This window comes from Episyrphus balteatus, chromosome 4 (genome assembly GCF_945859705.1).
Source record: "Episyrphus balteatus chromosome 4, idEpiBalt1.1, whole genome shotgun sequence".
NCBI lineage: Eukaryota > Metazoa > Arthropoda > Insecta > Diptera > Syrphidae > Episyrphus > Episyrphus balteatus.
In genome coordinates, this window is record NC_079137.1 from 72795123 (window position 1) to 72822417 (window position 27295).

At 29.8% G+C, this 27295-nt stretch overlaps 1 protein-coding gene across 1 annotated transcript; it reads right to left on the reverse strand.

The window, feature by feature from the left end:
• Positions 1-678: 678 nt before the first annotated feature.
• LOC129918790 (transmembrane protein 64) lies at positions 679-27295 on the reverse strand. The gene is made up of 4 exons (XM_055999516.1): positions 25921-27295; positions 18896-19019; positions 1115-1276; positions 679-1002 (listed from the first exon to the last, which is right to left on the reverse strand). The coding sequence occupies exons 1-4, from the start codon at positions 26610-26612 to the stop codon at positions 883-885; spliced, it is 1098 nt and encodes a 365-aa protein (XP_055855491.1). The 5' UTR covers positions 26613-27295; the 3' UTR covers positions 679-882.

The window sequence follows — 27295 nt, forward strand, 5'->3', positions numbered from 1 at the left end:
CGAACTAGCATTTTACTCCAATTTTTTTTTTAAAGAAAAGTTACAAAAGAATAATACTCATATTATTTATAATATTCATTCCTTTATTTGGTTCATTCTTATATTTCTTAAACATTTAACATTTCCAATATATTTATATAAATTATACAGTTTTTAGGTATAGAAATTTGAAATTTTTATATTTTTTAGTTAGGTATTATTTTTAATTAATTTTCATTTTATGTATTTTATTTAGATTTTTATTTAGGCACACTTAGCATCAGAATAAAACTTAAAAATATAGATTATCATTTTTTAAAGGACAAAATAGTGAGCAAATGTTTATGTTATTTGGACGTTTTGGTAAGTTTTTTTTTTGAATAAATTTTATAATAAGTTTTTTTTGTTTTGTTTTGTAAATAGTGGATATACTTAGGTTTCGAAAAAATAGGACAACAAAAACAATAATAATAATAATTTAAAAAAATATTACACCTATAACAGTTGTTTTTTTTTTTTTTTGTATTTAACAATATTGTTTACTCAAAATAAATATTTGTAAATTATTTATAAAAAAGAATTTTTTACTCTTATAGTAATTTTTTTATCATTTATACTTTTATACTCAATACAAAAATGTTTTTTTTTTTTTTTTATGTTTACAATAAGTCTTCTACTTTCATTTCTCCGATTCGTTTATTTTTGTTTTTTTTTTTTTTTGTTACATAATTTCTATGTATATTCTCATTTTTATGTTAATACTTTTCTTAAACGAAAAATATACTCGTATATTTACCTTTTTTTTATTAAAAAATAACAATTTAACCTAAAAAAAAAAAATGCTTTGACTTAGAATAATAACTCTTAAATAATATCTTAATATTTGGTTAACACTAATGTACTTTACACTTGAATATCGTTGAGCTTGCTTTCGCTACCTGAGTATTCGGATAGGAGGGTTGTAGCTAGTTCTTTTCGGGCTTTTTGCACTACCCAAATCATTAAACCAACTCCAAAGATAACCTGAAATTATATTTAAATTTTAGTTTTGATTGTTCAAGTATTTTTTTGTTGCATAATTTTAGGCACTTAACATATTTAGTCACCACTTTGTATGGTATCTTTATTACTTTACCTCGATTCCAAAGCTTATGTAGCCTGTTACAGCTGTTCCATGATTATTAAGCACTTCATGCATTGATCTTAGTGTCGATCCAAGGTAGACATTTATCGTTTGAGCAGGCAATAGACCTAAAAATGTTGCCGTATGATATACACGCGAGTTAACTGTGCTGATCTGAAAGTACAAACAAATAAAATTAAGGTTAAATATTTGAAGCAGCATAATCATTTGAATTATAAAATTAGAGTTGTTTTCATTGACAATCATGAGTCTGTGTTGTTTCAATGATTGTTTTCAATTTAGTTTTTTGGGTTAGCAAATATTTTAAAATAAAACTATCCCCACATCAATGCATTGACAGAAAATGATGCCATACATACATAAAGACATCTTTCTTTCCATGATGTGAATATCTAATTTAGTTAAAGTATTTTCTTTCAATGAACTCAAAAAGGGGGACGCCATTGCAGGAACAAGGGAAGACAAAAGCAGGAAGAGGTTATAAAAAATATAAAATTGTTTGTTTACGCCATTTGAATTAAAACAGGAGCGCATTTTATTTTGGAAGAAATATTTTTAATTTTCATTAATAAATAATTTAATTTAGAAATAAATGTATAGATACTCTTGGTTTTTATATCTTTTTACTGACGACTGTGATACAATCATAAATAAAAATTCAATCACAAAAAATATAATGCAGAAATTAAGAATATTTTTTATTGATTCTGGTGTGTTTTATTTTATGTTTTGGGGATAACGAAATCAGATCCAAATAATAATCTTGGGTTCTTAATCATTTGTTTTTAACATTATTAAGTATTTTTTTTTTCTACAACTTTTTTAAAACCTCAACTTTATTCAAAAAGTGATCAAATTCTTTGAAAGTGTACATTTTTGAGTCGCAAGTAAGGTTTATTTTTTTAAGAAGCTAAATATTAGGTAAATTTTGAATTTTATAAAAAAAAAAAGTTGCAAGATTTTTATTAATTTTTGTTTTTGGTTTTTGAAAATGCAACGGTCTAACTAACATCAACGGTCTAATTCTAAATCAAGGAGGGCCAATAAAATTTTTTTTTGGGTCGCAGACTTGATTCGCAGACTTGAGTCGCAGACTTGAGTCATCGACTTGAGTCGCCGACTTGAGTCGCCGACTTCAGTCGCCGACTTGATTCGCCGAAACGAGGAATGAATATGATTTCTTTTTAAATTTGTTTGTATACATTAAAATAATTTGTATATAATGTTTTACAGAATTAATCAACTTGAGCAATTTCGTGCGACCCAGTTTTGAAATTTATTTAACAACTCAATATTTTCTGAACTCGATCTAGGTGGTTTCAATATATCGTTTTTCATAGTAAAAGAATTAAGCAAATGAAGGAATTGGAAAGAACCACAAGAGCACTCATTCCATTTTATTCTTTAATCGATTTAATTCGCTATATTTTCAGATTTAGAGCTAATAGAGTCCATCCCTTTGAAATTTTGCTAAAGTCATAAATTTTTCTTTATACTGTCTGTACTAATATGCTTTACAGGGAAATACAGATAAATTAATTTCAAATTTGACAACAGTGATAAAGATTGAAAGCAACCTTTTAAAATTTGTAATTTTGCAGATTTTTACTCCCGGCATGACGTTGGCGATATATTCAAAGGTCACGATTTTGCCTTTCGAACTTTGATACTATTTCAGAAAGAATATCAAAACTCAAGTGCATGAATACTCATGTATGAAATTACAAGAACTCCATTGTCTTGGGACGGAACGCCAAAAAAGGGTATGAAAAATTACCTAGTGTTTTATTGCCAACAAAAGTTGTATCATATAAATGTTGACATTTAGATGTCCTTTAAACAAAATGCATTTTTTGTGTGGAAATTAACGTATAATAGGGTTAGCATATGAAAAAGGTTCAATAAGGTGAAGTAAATTGTGTTATACAGGGTGTCCCGTAATGAGATAAGAAGACTTTGAGGGATGATTCTTGGGTATATTCTAAGAAAAAAATTGTTCTATAGTAACTCTCTACTTGCAAGGTTGATACCCTTTAGCGATGATTTAAGAAAACGCTTACTTTGGTATGCCTTTACTCATGTTAATGTTAATAACTCCGTTAATACTTATGATAAAAACTTCATTAATATCTTGATTTTTAGAAGAAATGCTATTCTTTGTACATGTACTTAAACTACAAAAATAAATTTTTAATTCGTACCCATTTTTTACTAAAGCAAAAAAACACATTTACCTGGTGCAGGTTTTCCTAAATATCATAAAATCTATGAGTTTTCTGGCAAACTTGTGAACAACATTTTTGTTCATTATTGTTTTCTTTATAAGAATAAATTTATAAAACACTATGTTTTGTTTATAACACATTTATTGAAGAAAATCGGCCCCAAAGTCAAAAATTATCATGGGTAAGAAAAAAATAATTCCATTTAAAAATTAATATCTGAGCAACTAAAAAAGATTTTAACATTTTTTAAAATCATGTACAAAGAATAGCATTTTTTCTAAAAAAAAACAAGACATTAATGAAGTTTTTATCATAAGTATTAACGGAGTTATAAACATTAACATGAGTAAAGGCATACCAAAGTAAGCGTTTTCTTAAATCATCGCTAAAGGGTATCAACTTTGCAGATAGAGAGTTATTGTAGAACAGTTTTTTTTCTTAGAATATACCCAAGAATCATCCCTCAAAGTCTTCTTATCTCATCCCGGGACACCCTGTATAGATGATATAATTGCATCAAATTGTTTGTTTTTTTTTGTTTAACTACATTGATTTAATATGCCATTACACAATTTACAAATTTTGCTAATGCTCATAGCGGCACATGTTTTCTTTGTATAATAAATTATTTTGATACAGATAGCTCGGTCCAGCCCTGAATCAAAAATGTCCATCTTCGATATTGCAATCAATTGAACTCACAGGCCAAGTGAGAGTGATTTGTGTGAAACAAGAAGAAACTTCGAAGTGTATGCAAGCACGAGAAAGAAAGAAAGAAAATAAAAATAAATAAATGAAGAAAATTGATGAATGTACGAGTATGTTTTGAGAATTGAATATAAACACTTAAAATGGACAAAAACAATCGAAAGCGATTAAACGATGAGGACAAAGAAGCGATTGTGAATATAGTATAGACAATATTCTTTCAATTATTTAAAATATTTTGTTTTTTAAACAAAGGAACTATTAGAGGAGTATAATGAACTATGTTTTTTTTATAATTTCAACATGTATATAAGTTAAACAATATTGTAAACATTTCTCAATAACTTATGGGAAGTACCTTTTTTATTGAGTTGAAATATTTATTTGTTTTTAAATTCAAATAAAAAAGTGCTTCCCTGTGATATCAGTACATAACACGTTTACTAAGTCACTATCACAGCCACCAGCGCAGCGGTGTTCTAAACAATATTGTGTAATTTATGTAAAACGAATCATCTAGTACACGTGTTCGAATCAGTTACAAATCAGCATCAGCTTTTTCCTTGTCTCTAAATCACGTGGAGGAAATGCTTAATTAAACAGTGATTGCGAGTATCACATTTTGTGTGTAGTTTTTTTTTTTTTTTTATTTTTAATTTATACTCACAAATTAGCAGAAATTAAGTAAAGATAAGAATCTGAAAATTTGTCTCCATTATAGAAAATTGTTTCGGTCGACAGAGCATCGACCCTTCTACTATTCAGAAGGTTTTACAATGCAAGTCATTTCCGCATATCAGCACCCAATTTTTTTTTGTAAAGCGGAAAGGTTTTAAATGCTATTTCACTAAACGTTTTCCGTAAAAACTACCGTGATTCAGATGGAAGAAAAAATTCAATCTAAATCAAGATATGAATATAGGCTGACATGAAACGAGGTCTTTAAAATAAAAGGTCACTGTGGCGTATGTGCAACCTTTATTTTTTTTTACATTGAACGTTTTTAAGACTCTCTAGAGAGTTTCTTTGAAATTTTTACGAACGAAAACAACTAAAAACTCTTAAATACAATTTAAATAATATTAAATTCATGGTTTTTAAAAATACGATTTATGTATCTTTAAGCAAAAACAATTACCCCCGTATTTATAAACGTTGTATAACTTTATACAACTGTTTAAATTTGGAAAATGTGATCAAAAACCCTGTTTATTGCTGTCTTAGAGCTGTCAAACTTATACACAAGAGTAGATTGTCTTAACCGCGAATAATGTGATTATTATTTTTATTAAATAAAGCATATTTCCAACAATTTGAAAAAAGTTATGCAGTGTGTAAGTAGACAAAAATCTAATAAATACGACTGTTAAAAAATAAAAAAAAAACATTTTTAAACGTTTAGTTGTCTATTAATTTTTTTGTTACTGTACGTTAAACCTGGCAGAATTGCTTATTGTTATGGCTCAATAAACATCCTAAGTTTTCGGACAAAAGCGTTGAACGCATCATTGTCAAAAATGCATAAAATGTAAAAAAAAAACATCAGTTTTTCAGTCTGTGGTGATTTTAGACAAAAATGATGAATCACGGGCTTTAAACTAATAAAATTTATTATAGTTGAGCCTTAAGAATTTTCAAAATATTGTTTTTCGAATTTAAAAATTCATAATTTTTGTCAAAATCGAGAACTTTATAACTTTATTCAATATTGTTTTTAGCACAATAGGTCAAACAGTGTTTTTTTTTTAGAGCATTAAATAAATCTTTTGAGATAAGGGCCCCTGTTCTGTAACTTTATCACTGGCGATAAACGTTTTTCAATGTCTCTAAAATCCATGTTCTTTCATAAATAAAACAATCAAATTCAGAATTAATGAATTAAGAAATTATGATTTAGAACGAATTTTTTTTAAATATCATTCAAATCTTTTATCGCCAGTGATAAAAGTAACAGAACATGGTCACAGGATACCAAGTAATGGTACGTTGAAAGAATTTATTATATCCAATTTTGTTTACTACAAATAAAACACTACTGCCGAAGATTTTGGCCATTGGTTTTCAACGTAATTTTGATCTCAAAAGTTTTGTTTTATGCTCTAACAGTTTTTTTTTTTTAATTATTTTGTTTCGTAAAATGTTCGTGTATAACTACTTAATTAATTTGAAAATTAAAAGACAGATTTTGAGTTTTAAAATCATTATTAAGGGCACGTTCCGAAAACATTAAAGGCTTTAAATTTAGACAATATAATTTTTGAATTGAAATTTTGCAAGACGAAATTCGTCTTTTAGGCGATGCCTAAATCGGGAATTTTTTTAACAACTAAACTAATTCTGAGACTCCAAGTTGACTAAGTTTTTATTCCTTAACGTTTCTGAATCTGCCTAACATGATCTGATCTAGATCACGGGTAAAATGAAACACAACTAATTTCGCAATTTCATTTGGTTTGATTTAAATATTTTTTTTATTTTTTATTTATCCTCCCGTCTAAATTACTCTCTAATACAATGTCTACTTAATGTCTTATATAGTATAGGTACATTCCGATTACCATCTGATATCTTAGCATGTGGTTTATAGTGAGATACGCTTTCTCTGATTTTGCTTTATTGTGACGCTTGTTATTTGCAGATTGTGGTTAATAGTGACGTTTGATGTCTAAGACTGTAATTTATTGTGACATTTTGCTAGTTCACAATCAGTGCAATCTATGTATGTACATACATGTACATTAGGGCGTTCGTTATTTTTTAATCAAGACCCCAAGAGGAAAAACTGTTTCTAAATAATAAAAAAAAATCCCCTAATTTTTTCTGATTTTTATTTTGACGCTAGATGGCGCCCCAAGAATGTTAAAGTTTTTTCTCATTTATAAATTGAATTAAAAACGTATATGTTGAGTTATGAGGCAATTTTTTTATGTATAGCCTTAGTGTAAAATTTTTTGATGAGTCTCTAATCTATATTAAACACCCTTTTCAAAAAGGTATAAACCATTTTTCTAGAACTAGGGGTTGGTTTAGTCAGGACATGCATGCCTTTTTTGTTTTTATTAAGCCAAGCATTTTTATTAAAACAAGCATATGAAAAGCAAGAAAAATAAAGTAAAACCCAAAAAAAGACATGCATGTCCTGACTAAACCCCTAGTCCTAGAAAAATGGTTTATAGATAAGAACCTCATCAAAAATTTTTACACTAAGTCTGTACCTAAAAATATGGCCTCATAAGCCAACATATACCTTTTTAAAATGAGAAAAAAACTTTAACCTTCTTGGGGCGCCATCTAGCGTCAAAATAAAAATCTGAAAAAATTAGGGGATTTGTTTTTTATTATTTAGAAACAGTTTTTCCACTTAGGAACTTGATTACCGAAAAAAACCTAAATAACGAACGCCCTAATGTACATAGGTATGGCAAAGGGAGTAAATGAAAATAATGCCGATCAATTTTACTTTATTTACAGTTTCGAAATATGTAAATGCGGAAGTAATTTTGCTGATAATTCTTTCTTTTCTTTTTCTAAAAACAAAAAAAAAAAACGTTGGCAAAAGTGTCGGGATGTAAAAAAAAAGAAACTTTAAAATCAATCGATGATGATTTTTCTTTGAAAATGATAGTTTTAAAATTACAGTGAAAAGACAAAAATTTTGTCTTAGAAAAAAGTTTCTGTCCGAGTACCTACTATGAAAAATTAAGTTTTTTTCAACGACAAAATAAACATGATCAAAGTTAATTTTACATTGTTTTTTTTTTTTTCTCCTAAAGTAATTTTGTGCAAAGACACCTTTAGTTGTTAACAATATGAGCAGGCATAATTCAATTAACACAATAATAAATTAAAATATGATAGATTCTGTAAAGTATGATCTCATTTGTAAAATTGGGAAATCTTAATTGAGTCTTCCATTTTGTCATAAACTGATTTAATAATCTTGAGAACCTTGATGAGTATATCATTATAAGTGCTGCAAAGCGTGTCGAACATTATGTTAGATATTTTCAAGCCATTTAGTAATGGATGATGGATTTTATTTACCGACACAACAAGTATTATCTTTGCCATACAAACTTTGTTGGTGAAGATAAAATTGAATAATTTGATATGTAGATGATTTCAACTGTCAAAAAATTCAATAAAGCAATTTATAAGGTACACGATGATAAAGTAAGTAATAATCATAATAAGCATTTAAATTTAAATTTATTGTTCTTCTTCGTCATCACGGAAATTTAACAAATTTATGATTCTGTTAAACTTTTTGAAGAGATAATTTTGTGTCGAAATAACCCGATTTGTCATTTAAAAATGTTACGTGGGAAAAGAACATAATCTAAAGATATGTCAGTAAAATTTAAGGTTTTTTTATGGATATTAAACAAATTCTTTTCAAGTTTAACGCTTAAAAAATCCCTTATTTGCCAAAACTCCTATAGATACAATCATTTCATATATGTATATCACCAGTCAAAACCCATTTTACAGTCAATTAGATTTCATGCAGTCTTTCGAAAAGGCGTTAAAATATTCTAAAATAAACCATCTCTCTCAACTCTCAAGTCATCACTCTTCTCTACTAGTCGAGTCGACAACGTTAATTGATCCTAATTTATTAATGAATCCCATTCCATGAGAAAATGTGTCTTATATTCAATATACTATATAGGCGCATTTGAAATTTATTCCTTAACATGTTGTTAATTATGTACAAACATACCGACATATCATGACATTTGAAAGCTTTCAGTTGATTTTTTGTGTAAGTTTTTTTTTCATGATACCGCATTGTAGTCGTACGTTCGTTGGGTTCCATTGGTTAATTACATTTGGAAATATAATAAACACCGTGTCAGAATCAGAAGCTTAGTTTGTAATTAAATGAATACGATTTGAATGACATCGAAATCAGTAGATTAATTACTTAAAATGAATATTTGACATTTTTACTTTAATCACATTTTCAAAATAAAAAAACAACGACATTATTCAATTACATACATAATATTTTTTTCGAGTAAAGTAATTGTTTAAGGATTTTTGAATATTGCGTGACTCAATACTGGAGACTCAGACTCATTGACAAATTATCCTTTAGATTAGGTTTTTTTTTGTTGAAAAAAAGATAAGGCCAACAAAATTATTTTGGTTTTCAATGAATATTTTGTGTATGTTATCGATTTGAATAAATAGAAAAACGGTGATTCATTCATGTTTGTATTTCGTGTGTTATGGCTTATGTTGTTATAATTTGGTTAAATATTTAGATATTACCTATATAAATGCTCAAGTACTTCCTTTATTGATTTGATAATTATTTTCAATTATTTTTTATCGAGATTGTAACTGCACTGCAGTAAGTTAAAATCACACACGTTAAGGATATTAAATAGGGTTGAATTAGAACTATACACAAAACAAAACACCTACCAAGTATCTATTGTTTAGGACAAAAGCGGTTTTTTTTATTAAACAATGGGTAGAACAAATTGATTTTTACTTGCGATATAGGTACTATATATCAAGTTATGGATTCGTACAAAAAAAAAAAGTTGAGATAACATTTTTCCATGACATTACGATGGTAGACAATGCCAAAAAAGTGGGTCCCGGAAGTCAGTCTGTCTGTATAAGGAGCTACAGCCTAAACGGATGTACCGATTAATGTCAAACTTGGTATGTAGCGTTATTTGGCGACTCTCCAGAGGGGTTTTTGGAATTAATTTTTTTGGACCAAAAATAACGGTACTTGTCATATAACGATTTTAGTAAAATTGAAATATCTCAAAAACGGCTCCAACGATTTTGTTTAAAAAATTCAAGTGTTAGTTTTAAGCTAAGGTCTATCTTTCAATGAAAAAATTTTTTTTGAAAACCATTATTAACGGTACTTGCCATAGAACCGTTTTTTTCAAATCCGATTATCTTCGAAAGTGCTTGTTCGATTTCAACGAAACTTTTTGTGAAGAAGCATTTATATAATTTAAATACAAACCAAAAATAAATTTTTTTTTTGAAAAATCAACTTTTGGAAAACGGGACAGTGAATTTTTTTGAAATTTAGTTTTTAGATGTTGATTAGTGATTTCTACAAAATGGCATACCAATTTTATTTTAAAACTTTTTTTCCAAAAAATTATTTATAAAAAATTAGTTTAAAAAAAAAAACGGCTCTAACGATTTTGAAAATTTTTTTTCTAAAAATGCATGTTAACATAAAAATCAAAACTGCATACTTGTTTTGGAGGGCAATTTAATTTCAGATTTTATTTAATTTTTTTTTTAAAACGATTTTTTTTTTTTTTTCAAATTTCTATATAAAAAGTCTTAAAAATTTAAGCAACTTTAACTCTAAGAGCAAGTTCGTGCGACCCACACAGAGAAAAATAGACCACATAAGAAGGGAACCTTATTAAAACAATCGGGTTTTCCTTATTGTTTTAAAATCTGCAAAAAAATAAAAAAAAATATGACCAGGCTGGGAATCGAACTGGAGACTTCAAATCATTAGTCGCCCACCTTACCACCTAAACCAACCTGCCATGAAAATATTGATCGCGATTTTTGTTCTAGTGCTAAGTTGCAAAAAAAATCAACTTTTCAGTCAAATTTTAATAAGATTTTCTCTATAAAAATAATAAGAAATCTCCTTAAAAAAACCTTATTAATCGTTGATTTTAATAAGATTTCCTTATGAAATGTATGGACGGTAAAACAATATGGCAATCTGTTAGTTTTTAGCGGGTCATATTTTTTTCTGTGCAGTCGTGCATTTTATTTTTATTTGGCTCGGGATTGTTGTTGTTTTTGTTCTATTAGTGTTCTGCAGTTTTTCATGCAACTAGTTTTTTTGTTTTAAACTGACCTATAGCTACAGTTTTTCAATTATTTTTGTGAGTTTAATCAGAGTTCCGTCGAACGAATGTCTTTCATAGGCTATTTGCAAGATTGAGAGGACCTTTTGTAGACATCTTTAGAACTAAATTTATTTTCAGGATTAACTAACTCTGAGTTAACTCCGGTACTGTAAAACTGATACTGATACTATTTTTAAGAACTGCCTAGTCTTAATATTCGAGTTAAATAATTGATCATAGAGTTACAAGATTATTATATAATTACCAAGTTCAACACCTTCAATTTTTTTCCAAAAGTGTGCAGGCCAAATCTAGTAATTTGTAATACGTTTCACAAGTTTTGCTAAATTCAAGCACTTTGTTTGAAGATACTCGTTAACAGACATTACCTCAATAGGTATGCACTACTGGGCTAGATGAAGTGCCCTCAAATAAAAATTAAGCATGGAAGTTGAGTACCTAAACTGGAGAACGAAGTGATGAAGAAGTTGAGAAACATGCATTAAGAGTGGGTGTCCCCGAATGACGAACTCAGACTTCATGTAAATGAGTTTGTGTGTATTAGAGTGACCGCAAGAAATCGATTTTCGAAATTTGGTCGGGGGAACTCAATACTGGAGACTCAGACTCTTACCTCAATAGGTATGCACTACTGGGCTAGATGAAGTGCCCTCAAATAAAAATTAAGCATGGAAGTTGAGTACCTAAACTGGAGAACGAAGTGATGAAGAAGTTGAGAAACATGCATTAAGAGTGGGTGTCCCCGAATGACGAACTCAGACTTCATGTAAATGAGTTTGTGTGTATTAGAGTGACCGCAAGAAATCGATTTTCGAAATTTGGTCGGGGGAACCCCATAAAATGTTCCGCCTTTGCAGATTTTTAGATAGCCAAAATTTCAGCTCGATTGGATAACTCTAAATGGTGCCGACACTCGCTCAAAGTATCAAAAATCTCTGTTTTTTCACTGTTTTTCGAAGAAAATTAGCTCTAGCTCCCAAACAGATCGGGTTATTTTCACTTTTTATATATTTAATTAAAGGTAGTGTTGCTACACATAATTCAGATGCTAAATTTGTTTAGTTTTACCAAAAAAGAAAAATTTTGTCATCAATTTAAATTTTCAGTACTTACCTCAAAAAGAGCTGAAGTGCAAACTCGATTTAAAATGAAACTTTTTTTTAAACTGTTTTATTTAAAAAAACGAAACATTTAACAGAATTCTAAGGCTGTGTGTGAATTGCGTTAAATAGTTAACACTGTGTAAAATTTTTGACACTATTGAGGTGAACAAAAAAATTTCAGCTGTATGGCTTATTGTTTAATATTTTTCTCTGCTTCTTTTCTGCTATGAAACTCCTTTTTAATAAAAAAAAAAAAACAAAACAAAACCATCTGCAAAAAAAATTTAACTCAAATTTAACTAGGTCCCAGAGCCCAATAAATTTTTAAAAAAGGTGACCCAAATCTTCCTGAAAACTATAGAGGAATTTCCATTCTCAGTTCTCTGAGGAAACTATTCACTCAAGTGTTGTATTTAAGACTTACGAATTGGGTTGAATGTAATAACAAAATAAGCTGCTTTCAAGCAGGTTTTAGAGCTAATCTTTCAACAATCGACCAAATCTTTGCGCTCACAAGTGTTGCTAGACGTTTTATAGAGAAAAAAACAAATCTTTATTCATTTTTTGTTGACTTTAAAGCGGCTTTTGACACAATCAACAGACGCTCGCTATTATTCAAACTCGCAGGTATTGGGTTATCGACCAAATTTATAAAAGTATATGAGCAACTTCTCTTTAATATGACTGCTGTGGTTTCGAACGGCAGGAACAAGTCCAAAGAATTTAGGTCCGAAACGGGAGTTCCACAGGGCTGTATTTTGAGTCCGTTAATTTTTTCTCTGTTTATTAACGATGTTGAGGATCATTTACCTGGTGGCGTTGTTTTTGGTGATCTTTTTATTAAAGTGCTGCTTTATGCGGATGATCTCGTGATTTTGACGGATAACCCTGTGACACTGCAACTTCAAATTAATAAGTTGAAACAATATTGTGATCTGTGGGACTTAAAGATCAATACTTCGAAGTCTAAAATTATGATTTTTCGTCCCCAGAACCGTGGTGTAGGGAACGATCGCACTTGGAATCTCAATGGTTCTATCATAGAAGTAGTTCAAGATTTCAAATATTTAGGCTTCACCATTTCACACAATTTGAATTTTCGAGTTCACATAAAAGACAAATTGTCCGCAGCTAAAACAGCTATCAACTGCATGTGGTCAAACTTTTTCAAAAACAAAAGTATTGATCCGGCCTCAAAATTTAAAGTGTTCGATGCAACCATTAAGAGCTGTTTTTGTTACGGTAATGAAGTTTACGGGTACAAAGAAACAGAAGAGATGGAAACGATTCAGAGATATTTTTTCAAACGTATCTTTAGACTCCCACCGAATACACCGAATTATGCCATTCACATTGAATCTGGGCTACCTCCAATTTTCATAAGGAATCTTAAAGCAAATGCAGACTATATGATCAAAGTCATGCAAAGATCAAACAATAATTTGCAGAAAAGGATTCTTCAAGTGGCGTTACACTGTAGGTATTCCCCCTTCAAAGATTGGTATGAGTTGGCTTCGGAACACAATTTAACATTGGCTTTGGATCTGGACGGCTTAGATTCGTGGAGAACTTCCCTTTACGACTGTATTTCTGCGGTAGATGATCAAATGTTTCAGTCATTTCTCGATCGAGCGAGGGTGTCGGTATCAAGGTCAATATACAGTAAACTTAATCTTTGTTTAGGTTCATCAAATTACTTTCGAAACGAGTTCACTGTTAACGAGATGAGTTTGATATTCAAGCTGCGCACGGAAATGCTAGAACTAAACTACAGACCTCACAGAAATGATATTTACCCCAATTGCACATTATGTAATCTAAATGAAGCCGAAACCGTTTTTCATCTAATAGCATCGTGTCCTATTTTACAGGAAATACGACGTGTTTATTTTAATAAGAGTTTCCTTTCATTAGAAGATTGCCTTGCGGTTCTTAATGGAGAGTGTTGTTGGAAATTGCTTATCCGGTTTTCTTCAGAAGCGTTTTCATATAGAAATACATACGTTAACCTAACCAATCTAATATAATTTTGTTTTAGCTAAACTAAAAGCCCGATTTACACAGGATGTTGCAAGTCTTATATTCTTTTTTTTTTATATTTAAGGTTGTATTTTGTATAAATATTTAACATTAAACATCAATTTTTAATCTTGATATTTCAAAGAATTAAGTTCACAATCTGTGATAAATATGTAGTTACCATTAATTTTGTTTTAGCTAAACTAAAAGCCCGGATTTATTCCATTATAATAACACTTTTCAACAAAAAATGTATTTAAAGTTTTAATGTCATTATTAAATTATATTTTTGTTTTAGCTAAACTAAAAGCCCGGATTTATTAAAAAAAAAAAAAAAAAAAATATTGAAATATTGTTTAACAACCATTTTGTATTTTTTCTTTAATTTGAATTTTAAAATTCATGAATTGTAGCATATCATTCTGGCATGTCTTTATTTTTATTTTCATTTATTTTTATCTAATTATAAATATTAATTAATTTGTACTTCTTTTTTTTTAAATTTGCTTTATAAAAATAATAATTCTCTCTCAAATTGAAATAACTTTGAAATAACCGGCAGACGGCTTATAAGCCATGCTTGTATATCTTTTATTTAATTATAAGTTTGTATCTTTTCTTTGAAAAAATAAAGATTAATAATAATAATAATAATAATAATAATAAATTTTTAAAAGCTGAAAATTTTGTATTCACCTCAATAGTGTCAAAAATTTTACACTATGTTAACTATTTTACGCAATTCACACACGTCCTAAAAAACAAAAAAAATAACATCGTGTTACATTTCTTATACATAATTAATGAAGTAAATACTAAAAAAATTTAATCAAGAGATTTACAAAGTAGTTTTGGAAGCATCAGGATACAATTTTCGGCACTCACTGACTACTTGAAGTACATATTGTTTTTGTTCCTCATCTTTAGTTAAAAGGTTATTAAAATCGGTTATTAATTTGACTCCTCTTTCTGTCATGTCATTTACGACTTTAAGTGGTTGCACTTTTTTAAAGCCTTCTTTAAAATGCGGGTTTTCCGGCCAAGGATTAGGAGGTTCTTTGAGAAAACTTGTGTCTATTTTCAATCGGCTGAAAAAGATCAATGTTTCTTTGTTCACAATATTTTTTAACCCTGCTGTGACAAATTGTTCATCTTCATGTGTCTGTAGCTTTGGATTTACTATTCTGTTGGTTTCCGTTTCACTGGTTTTCAAAATTATGTTGGCCGGTTCTAATTTTGTTCGCCATCTGGTAAAGTTAGTTCAAAGAACGCCAGACCTGCCTGCTCTGAACTCAAATACTCAAATGGTTTGAGAATTTAGCAAGAGCCTTCTCTGAAATATCTTTGTCTATCTTGCGGTATTCAATGCAATTACGCAAAAGATCAAGATCTTGTTTAGGAGCCAAATAAGCTCTTGGGGCATTAAACCAAGCAAAAGTTTTTTCTTGTTGAATGTAAGTTTGATTTTGAAACTACAAAGTCAATTGGATTTTGCCCTAGTGCTTCTATTGTAGCTATAATTATGCGAGAAGCATTTCTATCAGATGCCTTACATCGATCCAATAACAAAGAAAGTTTCATTATTAATAGCTCTTTCACCCCACGACTATACCTCATACTTTTGCTACCCGAGGGCCCAGAGATAGAGAAACATCCATTCTATCCCTATCCGCAGAATAAAACAGTTAAAAAAAGTTTAATTTTAAATCGAGTTTGCACTTCAGCTCTTTTTGTGGTAAGTACTGAAAATTTAAATTGATGACAAAATTTTCTTTTTTAGTAAAACTAAACAAATTAAGCATCTGAATTATATGTAACAACACTACCTTTAATTAAATATATAAAAAGTGAAAATAACCCGATCTGTTTGGGAGCTAGAGCTAATTTTCTTCGAAAAACAGTGAAAAAACAGAGATTTTTGATACTTTGAGCGAGTGTCGGCACCATTTAGAGTTATCCAATCGAGCTGAAATTTTGGCTATCTAAAAATCTGCAAAGGCGGAACATTTTATGGGGTTCCCCCGAAAAAAATTCGACAAAAAATTTTTTCTATGGGAGTTGCGGTCACTCTAGTGTGTATTAGTGACTTTTTAACATTTTTTTGTTGTTTAAGACCTTAAAACTTAATATAAATTTCTTAAACTAATCAGTGTGTTAGTATTTGAGTCGAGGTACTTATTTCTTTTTATTTCGATGAATTTTATTAATAATTGCAGAAGTTACACATGTTCAAACATTTTAACATAAGGAAAAATAGCTTCAGTTTCGATTAATTTTTTTCTATGAAAAATACATTTTTAGTTTTTCAAAATAGCTATACTCCGTAGTTTGATTCAATCTCAATGCAAAATAGAAATAAAAAAAATAAAAATTTTAGTCTAACTAAAAAACAAACCGATGTCTTTCAGGTCGTTCTAAAACAACGAAAATTGTATAATGTTTTGTTCTCTCTTAATTACAAGTGCACAAATTTGGAAATTGTGGGGATTAAGATATTTAGCCTTGTTTATTATCTAAGTAATAAAATTTATTTCATTCAATTATCTTTAAAAATGCGAAAGTTATGCACCGATTTGTGAACGATAACAGGCGAAGATTTGAATTAGAGGAGAGAGAGGAAGAGAATTTCAAGGTTTTTTGTGCACTCAAAACAAAATGGCAAAACACTCAAAGGAAGACCTCAGAATAGGAAAAAATCCAAAGCCGCAAATTGCTTGCTTAAGGCAGGACCTTATAATTCGTTCTTCGAATGACAAAAACAACATTTTAAATTAAATTGCTCCAAAAAAAGTATGCACTTGAATTTCTTTTATTAAGATGTATTTTAAGAAAAAAAAATCTAGATTTTTTATAAATAATTTTTGAAAAAAAAAATAATCAAAAATAAAGTTGGTATGCCATTTTAAAGCAACTATTAATCAACACCTAAAACCAAAATTTCAAAAAAAAAAAAATCAATGTCCCTCTTTCGAAATTTTGATTTTTCAAAAAATTTCAATTTTATTTTAAATCCAAAAATGTAATTTTTGAAAATTTTGATTTTTATTCAAGCAATATAAATGCTTTCACACAACAAAATTCGTTGAAATAAGGGGCATTGTCAGAAATTTAAAAACCGGTATTATGGGAGGTACCGTCAATAACGGTTAAAAAAAAAAAAAAATTATCATCAGAAGATAGACCTTGTCTAAAAACTTTTACTTAATTTTTTTTTAATCAAAATCGTAGGAGCCTTTATTGAGAAAATTAAACTTTTCCACTTTTTTTTGACCAAAAAATTTAATTCCAAAAATCCCTCTGTACAGTGTCCAAGAACTGCTGCATACCAATTTTGAAGTGGATCGGTAGCTTCTTATCTGACAGACAGACAGACGGACTTTCGAGATCCACTTTTTTCGCATTCTCAATCATCGTAATAAAATGTTAGATTTTTATGTTGTTTTTTTTTGTACGAATGCAGCATAACTGGATAAATAGAACCTACATTATATCGCAAGTAAAAATTAAAGTTAAAAATTGTTCCACATTCGCCACAGTGATCAAATAATTTGAAATTCTAAAATTTGCTGAAAGTGACCTTAAAAGTTGTATGTTGGTCGTTTAATATTTTACATATGCGGCCATCTGATTATTTTTTTAATAGATAATATTTTAATTAATTGTCGATTCAGATAAAAAAAAAACAACTATCTGCCAATTGCTTACTTCAAATATAAATGTTAAAAGAATTGTATACAAAAACAAAATTTGTACATTTTTTATGGCCCACACTGTATAACCAATTAAAACAAAAATAATCTATAAAAGCTCCAACCAAACGCATATTTTACGCCAACGACAAATCAACATCTGTGTAGATTGAAGTTTGAGGCGTCCAAACATTTCAGTTTAAATTTTTTTTTTATAAATACGAAAAAAAAACTTTTCTCCTAAAAATAGAACGTTTTTTGTGAGGTGCAATGTCCTTCAACCACAGTTGTTTATAGTAATTTTTGGCAAATAAAAAAAATTAAAAAACAAAAATACTGTGTCTCGTCTCCGAATATTATTTTGACACACATGTTCGTATGAATTTTTTTTTTTATTGTAGTATGACACGATTTCAGTTAATTTTGTTAAAAAAAAAAATAATAAAAGCTTGACCTTCAGTATGAAGAATATTATTGTTTTTTTTTTTAAAGATTAAGATAAGATATAGTTTGAAACATAAAGGTTAATTGAGGGGTTAACTAGGTACCTACACATAATTAATAATTATGAAATTACTTTTACTACCTACTCATCTTGAAAGTCTTATTTCATCGCGATAAGCTTATTGAAGTTGATATTTCACATATTTTGTTTGTTCATTTTTCAAAATAATGTTTGTTTACTCTAGAATATGAATTGTGCTATAAAAATAAAATTAAAAAAAATATAAAAGAAAAACCAATTTTACTTAAGTCATTTTTAAGTAACCATAATACTTCTCGTTTATCAAGTTTTTTTTATTTTTATTTTTTTTTATTTTTGTTATTGTTTACTTTTGTGTTATTTCCTTTGTATTTAATAAAATAGGAACGTTGTATTTTTTTTTTTTTGTATTTGCGAAATGCAAACAAAATAATGTACTCAAGAGGCAATTTGTATTTACAATATGAACTCATTTATCATATCTATTGAGGGTTTCAAAATAAATATGTATATCCCAGCTATGTCTATATAATTTATTTTTATATGAGTGTTTGTTATACTCATGGAGAAAACACACATGTGTTTAAGATGTTTTTTAAAGACATTTTTCTTTCAAGGTGACACATTTCAACAAGGAACATTTTTTTTTTATTCAAAACTTACCCCAAAAATTGCATTTTGTAATCCAAATGGTATGGGCGTTAGTCGTGTGAATAAAACTACTCTAAATGCTCTTGGTCCAGATATGACCCGAAGTATGGCACGACCAGTTTCGTTTTTAATTAATCTAAAAATAGAAAAAAAAAACAAAACAAAACAAAAAAAACATTTAAATTTTAAATTCACATTGATCAAAACAAAAGACACGAAAAAACAACACACAACTCACACACATTTTAAAGAAAATTGAGAAAACAATAAATAGAAAAATAGAAAATAAAACAAAAAAAAATATTGGATAGAAAACAAAAGTCCTGGAAATTTTATTATTACATCGCAGGCAGGGTGGAGGTGTTTTTGTTTGTTATTTATAATTGAGACTATACAACGCTAGAGAAATTCCTAGGAAAAAAAAATTAAACTTGCAAAGCTATTTTTACATGCCCTTTTGTAACGGTTGTTTGGTCAAGTTTAATTGGTTAAGCTATGATTACACGGTCAACGAAATCGGTCAACGCGTTGACTCTCTGACGTAAAACTGACGTCACAATCTGTCCCAAGAGTGTCACGTCGTGTGATCGTCAACGAAAACTGCTGTCATTGCGTTGACGGGTACGATGACACTCGCGTTGACACACATTTTTGGGTCAACGCATTGACTATTTTCGATGAGCGTGTAATCTCTCTGTCAATGCCATTGGGACGCGTTGACAGGGTTTTAGGACTGGGTGTCATCGCAATGACCCTGTCCCAGCGTTGACGCGGCAGAATTTAATACCGTGTCATCGTTTTAGAATGACATTGTTTTTTGTATAGAAATACGATGAAAGTTGGATTGAGAAAATTTTTGTAGGACGATTATTTGAATGGTGTACCGTTTTGGAGAGAGGGGGGTTCTCATTTCACCTTTTCGTTTTTTTTTTTACAAAAAAACTTTTTGGTATGCCCGTGGCATCCATGTTGGATGCAAAAATTTTTTTTTTGACAAAAAACCAAAAACCATTTATATATTCTAAGCTAAATTTTAAGACCATAACCATTAACATTGGAAGCGGCGTTCCTATGGTATAAGCGTTTGAAGGTGGCCATGTTGATTTTTTTTTCGATTTTTTAAAAATCAAATGTGGAAACTTTTTTATTTTTTTTTTTCTAATTTTTCGACACAAATTTAGTAATTTTAAATTTGTATTCGTTCAACAATCTTATTAGAATTCATTTAAGACTTTTATCTTAAAAGTGCATTGCGTATATCTTGAAATATTTACATTTCAATGCAACAATGTCAAACATATTTCAGTTTAATTTTTCTATGAGAGCTTTTTTCAAATCTCATTTTCTCCGCTTTTTTTTTACAAAATATTTTTGGAAAATTTAAATTTTTGCTTTGTGTCAAACAGTGTGATCAACAGTTTTGCGAGTCAACGCGTTGACACTGCTAAGTAAACGTCACGTTGACACACCTGCGCGTCAACGTAATTTAGGACAACATTGACGCAATAGTGTCAATCATGTGATAGTCAATGTTTTATGCGTTGACACTGTGAACGTTGACGGTGAGATGACAGAGAGAATATGGATTTTTTCTTGACGTCAGAGAGTCAACGCGTTGACCGATTTCGTTGACTGTGTAATCATAGCTTTACTCTTTAGATTTTTAAATTCAATTTTAAAATATTCTCGGAGAAGACAGAAATAAGTTGGGCTTGTAACATTTCAAATTAAGGAACTTTTCCATTCTTGTCTCTGAGTCTAATAAGAACCGACAGTTAATTTGAAGAGAAAATTATTTGAGTAGAAGCAGAATTTCAGATATAAGGCTTTTTTTAAGAACTAGGAGAAAAGTGTATCTAATTTCTACAGAAACTTAATTTGGATTTTAACTTGCTCTAAAAAAGTATTTGTTTACTGTGAAACAAAATTTCGAGGTTTTAATTAAATCTAGCTATTCCCAAATCAATTTGCGAAAAATTCTTTGCTTAGTTTATGCTTAACAATTTTTGTTCACAAATCGTAGGCGGAAAGCAAAATTGTTCTAAGTTCTTATCAAATCCTATGGGGTTAGAAAAATTTTGCTCTACTCAGGCGAAATGTAGCACCCGAAACGTTGCAATAGAAAAAACTACGAAAAATTCAAAAAGATAAAATTTCTATTGCAAAACAGAGTGAAACACTCAGAATATACTCGAAGAGACATATGTATCACGTTTTATAGCGCTCTTCGTACTGGTAACAAAAGGATATGGTTTTTTTTTCAGACAATTTTCAATCGCTTTCTACTGGCCAACAATTTTAAACTTTTTTCGGCTCAGTAAGCCTAAAAATCACATTGCCTAATTTTCGAGATGTTTTCATTTTTTACATTTTGGGAAAAGTTTCATTCTATTTTTTAGTTTTTATTTATCACATGCGTTCTAAAGGTTTTACTGAAAAAGATTACATTTCGGTTAAGAAAGCAAATACAAAAAAAAATAAATTCTATAAATGAATTTGTATGCATTTTTTATGTGTGAATAATTTAAAAACTAGAACTCTTAGAGAAAAATTAGTATTGTTTTCGGAATCAGCACTCTTCATTTAGTTAAAAATGATAAACAACGGTCAAGAAAATTTTTGTGTGGGGAAGTATTTAAAAAAAATACCTCGTTGGATTTGGAAATAAATAGTTGTTAAACATTAATTATTAAAACTAATATCATCTACTCTAAGTAAATACTTAAAATTGATGCCAAAGTGGAAAGAAAGAGAGAAAAAATGTTTTTGAAATTCTTGAGTTTACACTCCTTTATGCTAGAAAAATTTATGCATTCCGCTTCCGCTTGAGTTTACACTCTTTTATGCTAGAAAAATGTATCCATTCCGCTTGGCACACCTCCAAAGCATGGTTTTTGAAAGGTTCGACCATTTCTTCAGCCAAAAAAACCGTAGTCGATGAAATTTACGATAAGATCCATGATCTTGTCACGATTTTTTAAAATTTTTTGGCTGACCGTGTTTGTATTTTTTAAGCATTTCTTTACAATTGAGACGAGTAAAAACCTCAGAAATAAAATCCAAGACAATCAACTATCTTTCAAGCAAGTTATGAATTTGACAAGAAAAAATCAATTCTAAATCGTGATAGGCATAATATGAAAAATATGGAATTCCATATTTAAATGTTTTGGTTGTGCCTAATACTTCAATGCAAACCAATTATAATTTTTTTTAAGTGACTTAAGTTGGTGAAAAAATCAATAGGTACATTGAATCCTTTTGTATCAAAAATCATGAGCAATTTAATATGGTGTCAGATTCATAAAAATCATAAAAAAAATATCATACATGCTATCCTGATTTTATTAATCGAAATACCCTTTGATCTTTAATAACTGATTCAATTAATTGTAACATGAGCTGAACTAGTTTATTTATCAATTTTTTTTTTTTGTTTTTGTTTTATTATTTACCCAAATCAAACTAATCATATCCATTCATTCCCACCCACAATATTAACGTCCAAATAACCACCCCCTCTCTGTATATGATGCTAATTCGACTTTGTAAATCATGCAAACACTAAACTAATTCGCAAGGTCAACAAAGCAGGAACGAAAAAAATCTAAAAAAAAAAAAATCTACCCCAACAGACCTCTACACTATACACACAGGAGAACATGACTCTCTACTTGCAAGAAGACATGACTATCATGTACCTAGTTGCTCTATGATAGTGTTGCAGCAGTAAATTGAAGACCTACAAACGCCGGCTGGGGAGTGAATTTTATGTGTTTGCCGTTGTACTATTTCTTAATTGGACTATTGAACGGCAAATAGATAGCAATTATTCCAATGAAGCAAAGTTAATACCAAGTGGCGACTGACGACCGGCGGCGATAATGACGACCAACCAACGACGACGTGAAACACGTCAACACAGTTTGATAATATTCTACTTTCCTGTTCCACCCAACCCTAGGCTAGTCGGCTAGTTAATAGTCCTTATGGCTTGCGTGACAGCTCTGTGCTGTCTGGATTTTTCGGTGTTCAAATGATTAGTTAAAGAATTTTGCATTTTATATTGCCCCCAATTGGAATAGCTCCTAAAGAGAATGTTGTTTTTTTTTTTTTAAAGCCTTATTAATTGCTGTTACTGAATAACTTGACTGGAGTTTACAGACTTTTTCAATCGATAATACAACACGTTTAATTGCCATATGAGTCAATAAAATTATTTAAAAATACAATTTCTTATCTTATATTTTATTTTTATTTCGTTTAATTCTACGATTATTATTGCACCATTCCCATAATTTTTTCAATTCATCTTGAAAAGTTCAGTCTGATATTAAATTAATTTTCGAAAAAAAAAAATAAGACAGACAGACAGATCATTAATAAATAAAACAAACAATAATGGACTAAGATGGCTACCTTGTGGTACACCAGAGAGTTGACAATAAAACATTTAGAACGTTCACCTTTAAGACCAATTTTTCTTATTTTTTTGATTTAGTTTATCATTTATCAAGGCTTTGGTAAGGTCTATAAAAATGCAGTCGACTTGTTGATTCTTTTCAAATGCATCAATGGAAAACGTCGTCGTAAACTCTAATAAATTTGTAGTTGTAGTATTTTTCTTTACAAAACCATGTTGATTATCACATGGAACAGAGGCACAATGAAAAGACAAACAATCACAAAACAATTGATTCAAACAACTTAGGAATGACAGAGAGTTTATAGGTAGATCCATAGTTTATTACTAAATTTTTACCTTTTTTGTGAGTTGGGTTTAGAAATGAGTTTTTCCAAAGAGCTGGAAATATTGCACTATTTAATATTTATTAGCACAGTATTTAGGCTTTAGTTTCACATTTGACATGACTCGGTAATTTATTAAAATTCTTAAAACCTTTGTATATAAAGGAATTTTGGGGTCTGGTACCTACCTAGTTATAAAATTAGGCAGTCTCATATCATTCACATTTCTAAGTGCATTATGGTTGAATTTCACGAACATACTGAACATTCAACATATCTTGACAAATAAACATATTGGCATTAAAATATTTTTAATTTTAATGACAAACATTAACATATTCATAACAATTTATTGTTTAAGGGTAATCCATTTTAAAGCTTCTAACATAAAATTAACTGACGTATGTATATTTATTATTATTACATTTCAAACTGCTTCTCATTGCTATATTTTGGAATTTTTGTAGTCTGGCAATTGAACTTTTATTACATAAAAACAAAATAGTTGAACAATACTCAAAATGCGGTTAAAAAATGAGATTATAAATATTAATTGTTGTTAACATAGTTATATCTGATTTAAAAAAAAAAAAACCTATATACTAAAAAAAAAAACCTATCTTTTTTGAATTTTGTTTACATGTAAACTCATATGACTTTCAAATGTAAGTTTGCTGTCTATTATAATGCCAAGGTACCTATTTTTTTCTATCAACTTTTTCTATGATTTGGTTTTCGATTATTAGATTGTCATTGAAATTTAAAACTTGTTTTATTTGAAATATCATACATTTAGTTTTTTGCGCATTTAATTTAAGTTTATTTTGGCATTGCCATTCAAATACGCTATTTATGTATTCTTGCACTTTCTTCTGACATTCTTCATTGGTTTCTCCAGCAAAATATGTAAATCATGGCATCATCAGCAAATAAGGCAATATTACAGTATTTTAAGACACTAACAATGTTTACAATATTTACAAGAAACAACTCAGGCCATTTTGGGCCCTCTCTTACTTCCATACCAAACAAGCCAGAAATATCAAACTCGCTTCATTTGTTGAGCTGGTTAAAACCTCCTCACAAAATTTCAGCTACCTACGATGAGTAGTTTCTGAGATATAGGACTTCACAAATTTCGAAAACCGTAACAGACTCACTGACTCACTGAAAGGTCATCAAAATTATGGAGAACTTCCCGTTATCGTAGAAACTTGTAATTTCTCACGGTGACGGGTCTTGTGAAGCATACAAAGGAAAAAATCAAAAATTTGAGATTTTCCATTCAGGGCTTTTGCTGAATTTTCATCAAATATTATAGAGTACTCTTGATTATCGTAGAATCTTGGTACAATGTTAGAGCTGGAAGTTTATACAAATGAAACAATTTAAAATTTAAAAATTTCAATTCGATGAATTTACATCAAATATTATAGAGCACTTCTGATTATTATCGTAGAATCTTGGTATAATAGTAAAGCTGATAGTTTATACAAAGGAACAAATACAAAAATTAAAAATTTTACCCATGGGCGTGGTAACCGCCCCTGGCGGTTCAGTTCAGAGCACTTCTGATAGAATGTTTTATAGCTTGGTATAATCTTATGCAAAAGAAATATTTAAAAAATAGACTTTCTCTAATCAGAGGACGTGACCCCCACCTTAAGATATTCGAAATATATAAAAGACTTATACAATCAAACAACTCCCTTAAAAGAATGAAGAAATATCGTCAGCTCGAGATTTTCTAAGGAAAGGTGCTAGAATAACCAAATAATATAGATATAAAATTTTTACAGCAATAAGTAGTGAAATCACAACAATAAACATAACGGTTAAAAAAGAAGCCAAGTTCTCCTATGTTGAAATTATGCTGGCCCAAAAAGTGCTGAGATGTAAAAGTGCACCAAGTTCTAAAGTTTATTTTTAAGTTTGTATCAATTAAATTTTGATTGTTTACTTGGCAATTTTTTAAATAGCTTCGAAAATCGTTAAATAATAGAAAAATTGTCAAGAGAACAATCAAAATTTAGTTGATACAAACTTACAACCAAACTTTAGAACTTGGTGCACTTTTACATCTCAGCACTTTTTGGGCCAGCATAATTTTTTGTTGTGATTTTATTATTTTCGAAGTAGTCGAAAGGCAATTTTTCTAAAATAATCTTAAATGATAAAATGATTGAAAAGAAGAGATAAAGGATACGACATACACATTGCACACTGTTTTAACATACATAAATGAAGAAAATAAAAAAAAAACAAACAAAGTACTTAATTCAACTTACTTATGAACTGGCAGCCGATGTCGTAAACTCCTCAGCGTCAAATGGGCTATAGTAATCCCAATATTGGCACCCAATATCACAGTCAACAGACCTTTGATGAACCCAAACAAATATCCACTGCTAATCATCAGCACAAAGTAACCCACAACAATTGGGAAGCTCACCAACACAAACAAACACATAAATATACCAAAAACCACCCAAGGATTCTGTGTCTCTACCCAATAGAGTAATTCGCGGGCATAATCTCTCATCAAATAAGCAACTATAACAAGTGCACAAACTATAGCTAGCGGTACCAAATAGCTAAGGTACCAATGGTCTGAGATGAAACCGTGTACACGAAGACACACCGAATTGGTAGGTCGTCTGCTCTTGGAATTGGTCAGAGTGTCATGTTCGTCGCGCTCACAACCACTGTCACTGTCTGTTGTAAGGCTGGTATTTATTTTGCCATTATTCTCATGGACAATGAGAGTCACGGGAGCCTTGGACTTGACGCTACTAGATGGCTCCTCTTGGAGCCGAGCGTTCATGTCCAGAATCATCATTTTATCAACAGCTTGTGCTAAGCTTGTTGATGCTGCCACAGCAGCGGCTGCTGAAGTTTCAGCTGATTGTGGTGGAGTTGTTGGATTTGTTGTTGTTGTTGTTGTAACTTCCACTTGGGCTTTTTCTGATGTGGATGACATTTATTTTGATTTGCTCTTCCACACAGATGTGGGAGAGGGGAATACAGCGAGGGAATCTTTGTTCTTACTTTTTTTTCGTTCCACAAAAGAAAAAAAGTATCAAAATAGAAAGTTTATATTATAATCAAATTTGAATGAGAGACGAGTGAAGCATAATTTTTATGAAGTTTATAGGAAAAAAAAAGTCTTCTTATTTTGTTGTGTAATCGAGTGGGAGGGGGAGAGAGCAAAGAGAGTGAAAGTAAAAACAGGGCCAATTCTGGAATTTTTATAAAAAAAAACAGGTTTTCTTTTTTCGTCTTTATTTAACCTTGTAAAACTATAGTGAACAAATAACTTATTCAATGGCAAGGTCTTAAAATAAGGAATTTATTATTTTGGTAATGTTTTGATGGAAGATCAATGATTTATGTTTTTCACACACACAAAAGTTGTGGAGATGGGAGCAAAAGGGGATTTCACCAGACCACCCTTTTTGCATTAAAAAACGCACTGGAATGGATTTGATATATTGAGCAATATAATAACGAATTCTTTCTTTTTTCTTCTCTAAACGAACTACACTTTAGATAGAGCCGCGGAAAACTGTTCAAATGATGGAATTTGCAGTGTTTTTGTTCAGAAGTGGTCGTGGTGCTGTTGGTGAGAAATGGAGATTTTATTGGATGGAGCACAGAGTTGGA